This window comes from Pteropus vampyrus, unplaced genomic scaffold (assembly GCF_000151845.1).
Source record: "Pteropus vampyrus isolate Shadow unplaced genomic scaffold, Pvam_2.0 Scaffold11, whole genome shotgun sequence".
Taxonomy (NCBI): domain Eukaryota; kingdom Metazoa; phylum Chordata; class Mammalia; order Chiroptera; family Pteropodidae; genus Pteropus; species Pteropus vampyrus.
Window position 1 is genome coordinate 8,996,816 of NW_011888792.1, and position 10,628 is coordinate 9,007,443.

The 10,628-nt window shown below is 33.9% G+C and overlaps 1 protein-coding gene across 1 annotated transcript in view; it reads left to right on the forward strand.

Annotated features, from left to right (window-relative positions):
* The first annotated feature begins 187 nt into the window (after positions 1–187).
* ADGRV1 (adhesion G protein-coupled receptor V1) overlaps positions 188–10,628 on the forward strand; it is a 494,515-nt gene continuing 484,074 nt past the window's right edge. The window contains exons 1-2 of the mRNA XM_023522723.1: positions 188–226; positions 3,244–3,405. Of these exons, the coding sequence (XP_023378491.1) occupies positions 3,404–3,405 (2 nt within the window). The 5' untranslated portion in view covers positions 188–226; positions 3,244–3,403. The remainder of the gene's footprint in view (positions 227–3,243; positions 3,406–10,628) is intronic.

The window sequence follows — 10,628 nt, forward strand, 5'->3', positions numbered from 1 at the left end:
TGATGGATATTTGGGTTGTTTCTACTTTGGGATTATTATATTATGGACATTTGTATGCAAATTTTTGTGTGAACATACATTTTCATTTCTCTTGGTTATATATCTAGGAGTGAAATTGTTGGATCAATAGGGAGGGTGGATCAAGTAGCCAGGATGCATTTAGAAGAAATTTATCCCTTGTGTACATTGTTACACTCAGGATCACATTATGGGGCAAATGCATCAGGTATGGCTTGAAGATTTATTACCTAGAACTTTCTTTGCATAGATCTGTGCCAATTAATTAAGATATTTAAGGCCACCAAATTGTGAGAAAACAAAGGAACATTTCGTAGCCAATGACTTTTCCCTCACCATTGACTGTAGGTTTTCCTAAGGGAAGGATGGTAGTGGCCAGCATAATGATTGACCTTATCTAGGATATGCTAAAATCATATCCTAGTGTGATTGTATGTTATTTGAGGTACACTGAATTCAGTTTTCTGATGATTTTTCAGTAGGAACTCATCTAAATGATATTGGTTGAACTACCAAAATGAGTAAAATTTATTTTATCTTCTATGACAAATTATGGAAGCTTTAAAATCAGGGCAATTTAGTAAATCATTTGATTGAGAATTGGGCTTTAAGTAAAAAGTCCAATTCACTAATGTATAGTTTGTCAGATATCACTAATTCAGGTGTACATGTGTGGACACTTATGTACTTATCTGAAACCTTAACTAACTTCCTGAAAGGATCTGATGTACTTTATAAGATAAATTGACATTTAAACAAATTTGTCTAAATTTGTTGGAGGCAAAATATTTAAAGTTTTTTTAAAAAAACAAACCTTAAAAAAATATTGCTTAGTGCCTTATAACTTGCAACATATCTTCATATAAATTAATTCATGTTACCTTAACCACTGGGCTGTAAGTTAACTGTATTTTATAGATGAAGTGAAGATTCATGCAAGTCAACAAAATTAATTAAAAACAGCAACAAAGCCAGGTCTTCAATTTAATGTCCAAAAGTTGTCCACTTATTAATACAATGATTGTAATGTAATATTTCATTATTTGGATGTTTCACAAAAATATTTCCAATTTTAAAATAAATTGACTTCTTAAAGTGCCTAATGTAGATAAATCTGTTTCATCTGATAGCATTACACTGAAAAACTTTATTATAATAAAAATATTTTCAAACTTCAGCTAGACTTCACTTCTGAAAATTTGTTACCAAAGTTTTAACTAATTGGAGATAATCTTTGAATAACAGTGTAAAGCAGTTTGATCATTTTTTACTGACCCACTCTATCACGGACTTGAAAAACACAGCTGGTGATTTCTACTTTTATATTTTATTACGGCTACTGACCAAAAATTTATTTAGCTTTTATAGTGATTTTTAATGATATTTTAAAATCCCAATGATGTCATGGCACCATATGTGTAGAAGTCCTAACTCTACTCTTCTAGGCAGCCAACACCTTTTTTCCTCCCTGCCAAGGCTCACTTCTTTCAATGCAGGAGATGAATGTAACAACCATGGATAGAATTAGGGCCGCATACTTTTCATGGCTTCTGCTTTTATTAAAGTATCATGTGAGCCACAAATAAAATCTATACTGACAACAAATTACCTTGCAAATTGAAAATCACTGTGGGTGTGAAATTGTACATAATATGACCATTCTTAATACATCATTAAGCATTAGGTGTAGGGCTGTTCTGTTCACTAGGCAATGCTATTGAGTAGGCTATACTGCTAGTAAGAGGCTGAATTTTATTATAGAGAGAAGAGAATAGACATGCTCTCTCATTTATGACATTTTTATGTGATAGAATGTATAGATATAATGACTTTTAAAATTATCTTTCCTGTATGACTATTAGCAAGATTCTTTTGTTAATTGACAATATTAATCTAGTACTTAAGAGCATGGAGTCTGGAACTTGAGAGCTTGCGTTTATATTCTGGCTTTGCATTTCCAAGGTATAATCTTTACAAATATATTTAATCTTTTTGTACCTCAGGTTCTTCATCTGAAATGAGCGTAATAATAGTGCCTGTCTTATATTTCAAATGGTTATTATGAGGATAAAATGAGTTAACACATGTAAAGCAACAAGAACACCTAGCACTTAGTAAAGTGAGCTGCTATTAGCTGCTATTGTCACACATGAAATCCAAATTATTGATGATGAGTTTGCTTAGGATACTTTCTTAGCTCCTTTTGCCTGTTCTAGATTCCTGAAGAGAATTTAAATTAACCTTGAAGCTACTAGAGCTCAAGCTTTAGCTTCTATTTTTTTGTTGTTGTTGTTTTTTTTTTTTTTTACTTTTGTATCCTTATTTTGGATCCTTAGCACACTAATCTTTAGCTTTTTTTTTTGTCCTAATATAAGCATCTCCTCGAGGAAGTCTTCCCTGAACCCTCTAATTGAGTTTTACATCTTTCAGGTTCCTGTTTCCATAATGTTTACTGCTTTGACCCATGAGTCTTTCTAAGGCTTTTTAAAAATTTCTAAGTGATGTTTCTTTGTTTTTATTTTTTGTATTGTTGATTTTTAAAAGAATTTTATTCAAAACAGAAGATCTGTATGATATCCACTTTTTGGAATTTGTTGTCAATTTTTATAAACTTTTTCTATGTGCTGAAAAGAACATTGTATTCTCCGAATATTGGGGATATATTCTGTATGCCTATTAGATCAGTCTTAGTAACTGTAATTCAGATCCTCCATAACCTTCGTAATTTTTGTTTACTTGATGTATCAGCTAGAGAGAGAGAGAGAGAGAGAGAGAATGAAAATGAATTAAAATCCTTTACTTCTCTTTGGAGATCTATCAATTTTTGCTTTATATATTTCAAAGCTATGTTTTAACCTGGTAAATTTACATTTTTATTATATAATGACAGTCTTTATCTGTAGTAATGTTTTTTACCTTAAAGTTTATTTTGTCTGTTGGTAATAGACACCAGTAACATGTCAGTAATATTTACCTGTTGTCTCATGAACTTCAGAAAGAAGACAGTAATGCCAGAAAGGTCTAAGATATAACGAATTTGACTAAAGTAGAGAGTAAACATTAAGATAAATGAACAAAATATTAATGATTGAATTCTGTGACTATTTCAAATGTTAAATATGACAAGATATAGCTTACATCATACAGAATATATAGCATGATAATGAGGTTTGTATGATAGATGATTGGATTTAAATATTCTAAGATCTTTTTATTGTTCAACAGTGAAGCGAAGATATTAACTTGAAACTTTTAAAAGTTTAAATGGAATCTCTTTAAGAATATACAAACAAACCCACAAGCACAGCAAAGGGAAGCATGAGAAGAAAAGAAAACCGTGAAAGCGCTGGGTAAAAACACAAAAGAAGATGGGGAAAAAAATTAAATGTGAGATAAGTATAATAAGTGAATATAAATTGAACTCTTCAGTAAGAACATAGATTTTATCAGAGAAGACCAAAAATATAGAATCAATTACATGTTCTTTACAAGGCACACATTAAATATAAGGACATAGAAAGGTTGAAATACAGAGAATGCAAAAAGAGATAACAGCCCCTAAGATTTTATATTTAATTTGTAGCCTCTTATTAAAGAGGTTCCCCAAATTATCTATGCTTTGGTCATTACCAACCACTCTAAAATTTACTGGCTTAAAATAACCACTTATTTTGCTCATGAATCTGCAATGTAAATATTGCTTGGTAAGACAAGCATAATAAGAAACAGGAAGTGGAAGCTGCCAATTCTTAAGGTTTGGACCTGTAAGCTGGTACTACCAATATTCACTTCCAATGAATTTTGTGGTAAAGTGGCCAGAGAGCTAAGATTTAAGGGGGGACAAATAGCCCACCTCTCAGTAGGGAAGGGTCAAAAAATGTGGGGCCATATTTTAAAATCACCACACTGCTTTTGTTTTTTCATAAAAATAATAAAAACTATAAGAAAAGTAGTATCATGGATTGCTTGGTTAAGTGGTAGAAATTTGGCAGAGAGTATGGTTTCTGGGTTTCTTAAAAAGGAAAAAAAGCCACTTTGACTTCCTGATGACAATATATTTATGCATTTTTAAAATTGGAATTTTCAACTGAGGCACCAAAAAATAGATATATCTCAAATGTCAAAGTGAGTTGTGAGACATTATCGAGATTCAGAATTTCAAAGAAGGTAACAGAAAACTAATTGCATAACCTTGAATTCCTTCATAACAAGTACATAAAATAGTCAAACCAATGAAGTCTGAGATTTTCTGAGGAAAGTTTATAGTGGAAGGACTGTGGAAGCGCTGTGAGTGCCTCTGTCTCATGTGTCTCTCTGTGCCTCGTCTAGAGCGTGGTGAGGAGGGCATTAACAAAACTTTTTTGGAGAGTTTGATTTGTAGTTAAGGACCACAGCAAAAAAAGTTTCTGAGTAATTTCTGAGAGAGCCAAGGTGGCCCTTGGCAGCAGGATGGAGAGCTGTGTCTGGACTGAACTGTATCACCTCCCACAGCAAGGCAAAAGGAAGTGAGCCCTAAAGGCCAGCTATGAAACTCCCTTTAGGGATGTTAGCCCGAGGTCATTTTTAGAGGGATCTTGTTAAAGAGGACAGCCTGTAGGGAAGGCAAGGGGAGCTGAGTAGTAATTTGCTATGAGTATATTTCCAAGAGCAGAAGCTGAGGGGTTTGGTGGGGGTGGGGTGCCGGGGGGAGGGGTTGGTGGGGGGTGGGAGAATCTGGATTAGCCAGCTGGAAAAGAAGCACAGCTTGCATCTTTGGGATTGATGTTGGTGACGCACAGTGGTGGAACCTCTGTGGAATCTGCAAAAGTATCCACAAGAATAACTTAGCCAGTCTGTAGAGAACAAAGTCATCACATGACAGTCCAGCTAAGTAAGAACATTTCTGACTCCTTTACCTCTCCTCACTCCTCTCACCTTGCTGTGCCCTTAGTGGGGATGGGTAGTTGGCCAGCTGAGGGAGGAAGAAAACTATAGATGGACAAAAAGAAAAGAAGGACGATATCCCATTCTCCAACTGTAAGCCACCAGCTTGTAGCAGGCTCTAGTTGGGGTAAAAGTTAATGTTAAAATTAGAGCTTTGATTATTGTGTGGGTTTGCCAGTAAATATATTTTATTATGAAAGCTTTCAAATATACACAAAGTTGAGTAGTAAAATGAACCCCTCTCCACCTATGACCCAGAATGGGCAATTGTCAGGATTTTGCTATACTTGTTTCATGTATCTCTACGTAGCATAGTATGCAGCTATAAATCTTACATAACCACAATGCTGTTGTGCTACCTAACAAAATTAACAATTCCATAATACTATTCAATAATGAATCCATATTCAAATTTCTTTGATTATCTCAAAAATGTCTTTTTAGAGTTGGATTCTTCTAGTTAGGAAATAGTAATTTTTAGGTATTCCACGTGACTCTCTAAAAGCCTCCTCGAATCTCCTTTTCCCCCTAATAACATTGATTTGTTGAAGAAACTTGGCAGTTTGCCCCATAGAATGTCCATGTTCTGGATTTGATTGTTTATTTTGGAATACTTAATATGTTTCTATATCCCCCCCACCCACCTTTTTTATTTTTAGTAAACTGAGATTTAGCTCTAAAGCCTCTCTTGGATTAAGGTTAAGTTCTTTGGGCAAGAATGCTACATACATAGGTGGTGCTATAAACTTTGTTGTATCACGTCATGTCTGATTCTGTCACTTTAGTGACACTAAGAGTCAGCATTGGGTTTAGGTGGTGAAAGTCCAATCCCTCCACTCATAGATTTTCCATTAACTTCCCCCTCGATTTAGTTTTATTGAGATATCTGACATATAACATTGTATTAATTTTAGGAGTACAGCATAACATATCTGTATATATTGCAAAATGATTACCACAATATGTTTAGATAATATTCATCACGTCACATAGTTACAAATATTTTTTCTTATGATGAGAACTTTTAAGATGTCCTCTCAGCAACTTTCAAATATATAATACAGTATTGTTAACTATAGTTAGCATACTGTACATTACAGCCCTAAGATTATTTATTGTATAACTAGGAGCTTATACCTTTTGACCACCTTCACGCAACCCCCTAATCCCTACCTATAGCAACCACCAGTCTGTTCTCTCTTTCTGAGTTCAGTTTTTTAAAACTCCACATATAAGCGACGTCATACAACATTTGTTTTTTTTTTCAGTCTGACTTATTTCACTTAGCATAAGACCCTCAGGGTCCATCCATGTTGTCAAAATCACAAGATTTTTTTTTTTTAATGGCTGAATAATATTTCTGTATGTGTGTGTGCACATGTGTGTATATTGTGAATAATGCTGTAATGAACATGGAGGTGAAGATATCTCTTTCAGATAGTGATTTTGTTTCCTGCTGATATATACTCAAAAGTAGAATTGGTAATTCTGTGTGTAAATTTTTGAGGAACCTCCATAATGTTTTCTTTAGTGGCTGCCCCAATTTACATTCTCAGCAACAATGCACAAGTACTTTTCTCCACATTCTTGTCAGCACTTGTTCTCTTTTTGATTACAGCCATTCTAACAGATCTGAGGTGAATAATGTTGAGCACTCTCTCATGTAACTGTTGGCCATATGTATGCTTCCTGTGGAAAATGTCTATTCAGTTCTTCCGTTCATATTTTAATCAGATTGTTTTTTGGTATTGAGTTGAATTGGGTTATTTATATATTTTTGGATATTAACACCTTATTAGATATATGATTTACAAATATCTTCTCCCATTTCACAAGTCGCCTTTCATTTTGTTGATGGTTTCCTATGCTGTGCAGAAGCTTTTTAGGTTGTTGTAGTCTCACTTGCTTATTTTTGCTTTTGTTCCCTTTGTTTTTGGTGTCAAATCCAAAAAATCATTGCTAAGACCAATGTCAAGTTGCTTACCCTCTATGTTTTCATCCAGGATTTTAATGGTTTCAGGTCTTACATTCAAGTCTTTAATTCATTTTGAGTTGATTTTTATCTAATTGTTTCATCCATGAATGATCATTTTCTTAATTTTATTAGGAGTTGCAAACCCGTGCTTTTCTGTCATTCTTGCCACATTAGCTGGAATTCTTTAAGGAAGAACATTTTCCTTAACAACTAGGCTATTTGGTTACCTTGAAAAAAAAGTTTACCAAGGATAGACGGGATAAATATTTAATTATTCTCCTTTAAATGTTAATTTTATAGGAAGGAGTTGATGCCCTAGTTGCTTTCAGTGGTGACCAATGAGTTTTCCTTCCTCCTCTCCTCCCTCTCTCCCTTCCTTCTTTTTAATATCCTTATGAACATGAGGATTTATATAGTCAATGTGTTTCAAACAGTTGCAGTCATTACCCTTTTAGAGGTGCACAAATTTAAATCTTTGACCAATGGGAACACTTTCACATTCCTTTTCTGTCTCATTGACATGACCCCATTAATCTTTGATAGCTTTTTTGCTGGTTCAAGATGTTCAGGTTCATTTTATATATTTCTCTCTCCAGACATCAGTAATTCCTGCAAGGAACCCTGGTTCATTTTAGTGGGGAATGGTGTTTAGAGACAAAAATCTGGACACTAGTGATACTTATTGTTACTACCTTTTTAATGGACAGTCAGGAAATACATATTTTGACAAAGAAAAAAGTCATGAGGTGATACTGATATTTAAGTTTAACATTATAGAGACTTTACATATTTTCTTTGATTTCACTGTCATTTCTGTTTTATGTAATTACTTATTATTTGCTCTATCCTGCAACATGTCTACTTTCAAAATAAATATTCTACAACATAGGAAATATAGTTCCAAAATACATATTCTACAATATAAAACTTTAATTTAAACATAATAATGCTGATATTACCACCGACAATAAGAATACTTAATGAAGTATAAGCTTTCTTTGTAGCTATATTTGTCCTTAGGATTTCTTCTACTAAGAGCAGACAGTCAAAATACTATGTTCTAAAGCCACTAGAAATAAATATTTCTATCCACGGCCTTGCTACTCTGAACATGCCCCATTTCGTCAGATCTCAGAAGCTAAGCAGGATCAGGCCTGGTTAGTACTTGGATGGGAGACCACCTAAGAATACCAGGTGCTGTAAGCTTTTAAAAAAAAAAAGAATTATTTTGTCTGTGCAATTATATCATCACTTGATATACAGTTATTTGTTTCAGTTTGTTTACCTATAAATAGTTATATTTGCAAAAGACACATTGATAACATAACTCAAGGCCTAGTAAAAATAGTTATCTGTAGGAGGAGGAAAGGAATAGGTGGGTAGAAGTGAGAATTCTCTGAATATACCCTGTTATATAGGTTTAAGCTTGTATTCATGTGTTATATATTACGAAAATAAAAACTAGGTTAAAAAATTATCTACACCTGGAGATATCAAGTATAGTCTGTTGGATATGAATCTGGTTTTTTGGGGGGAAGTTTGGCTGGAGATGTAAATTTGGAAGACTGTCAGCAAAGTGAATGAGATTACAGTGAGAAGGTGGTGTAGATAGATGGAAAAGACATTTGGGACTGGGAACTGGAATATTCTATTATGTAGCGGTCAGAAAGAAGACAAGGATCCATCAAAGGAGGCTGAAGGATACTTAGTGAGTGAGAAGGAAAACCAGATGAATGTGGCATGAGGAAGCTGCATGGGAAAGTGATTCCAGAAGAAGATTGGGACCACCTGCTCTTTCACTCACTTTTTGCATTGCTATCCTTCTAGTATGCTTAACCACAGGTCACTTTTTAAAGAATTATAGGAGGGAGCTGAAGTTAGGGAAATGGGAGATATTTAGAGGGGCAGGGCATGCGCTTTAATAATGAGAAAGCAAGTCCAATTTAGAAGAGAAATTCAAGTAAGCCAATTTTTGTAAAACTTTCACTCTTAGACTACCTTATAATAACCTCAAACTTCTCAGTTGATTTTGTTAAACTTAAAAGAAACTCTGGATTTAAAATAGGATCAAGTTAAAATTTAAAGTTGGAAGAAAGAGAATAAACAAAAATATTATTTTCCATGAATTGTAAAAAAATACAAAGATAAAAACAGTATAGATACTTTTTTTTTTTTTTAAAGCCAATTGATTAGTCTAAATTTTATATCGAAAGAAGGCACAATTACCATGATAGAAAGTGAGGGCAGAGTGGATGGTATAATTTCAAAGTATTCTATACCCTGGACACATTGATCAAAGGCAAAATAATAAAAGAAGCAAGTCCGAGGGAGTCATTGCATTATTAGAAAAAGACTCCCTGTATTTCAGTTTATGACACCAAATCTCCTAAGGCAAAGTCAAGAGATGAAAGATATCATAGTTGGAGCACACAATGAATCTATTAAAGGCTTTCTTCTCACTTGTGAATTTTCTCCAAAATTTTCTCTAAAGGTGAATTTTAGGTATAAAGGATTTCATAGAAGGACCTGAAATACATGTGTTGGAGTGGGGTGGCGGTGGGGGTCTGTTCTCTCAAGTTAAATATTGTAGCTTAAGAAAATGGAGAGTGGAAGGTAAGGAAGGAAACAGCTTAGAAGTACAAAGATGATCAGATGTTTGTTTGTCTTTATTCTTGTTTTGATTAAATGATATTTCTGCTTTTTTACTTTATAAAACATGGGTACTAAACATATCCAGAAGTTCAGTATTTTGATAGTAGGTTGAGAATATATTCATATAAGTCTTATTTTAAAGTTGTAATTCTTAGGTTGTAATTAAGCCCTGGGGTATTATAGCCACAATTCAGGTGTTAGAACTGGGTGTTAAATGATCTTACTTTTAGAGTTTAGTTTCAGAGTTCAAATTCTTGGTATTTAGCTTTACAAAAACAGCATCAGAAATAACCAAAGTAAAACATATCCAATGCAGAAACTATGGGGAATATAGAAAAGTACTAATAAAGAGCAAAATCACCTGAAACTTACCTACCTAGGGTTGATCACTGTTCTTTCAGTTCATTTCTATATATATACTTATATGTAAATGTATGTGTATTTATTTTTTGTGTAATTTTATTTTAGATTAATATATTGCATCATAAAATTTATTTCATAATATGTTCTTTTTTATTTTAAATAATTATGTAATAAGAATTAAAATGACATTTTATTTGGGGAATTAGTCTGTATTAAAATGGCAGGATCATGAAGAGAGATGTTCAAATTATCGTTGCATAAATAAACCACACCAAAATTTAGTGGCCGAAATTAGTTTATGATGATCTCTCACATTCTGGGGTATGAGGGGTTTAGCTGGGTTCTTCTTACTTGGGGTCCACCATAGAATTGCAGCCAGATAGCAGCTGAGTATAAAATTGTCTGATGCTTAATCACTTACATGCCTGGTGTCTGGGTTGTGATGTCTGGACATGACATGTGTGGACAGCCAGAAGCTGTCCAGGTAGCTCTCTTTCCATACATCCTCTTCGTTTGGCTAGCTTGGGCTTCCTCAAAGCATGGTGCTCTCAAGGTAGCCAGAATGCCCTGCATTGTGATTGGCTTCTGCTGGAGCAAGCATTCCCAGGATTGGACAGAAGCTTCAAAACTTCTTACAGTCTAGCCTCAGAAGACCCAGAATGTCATATTTCTGCTGCATTTTATTGACAAAGCAAAT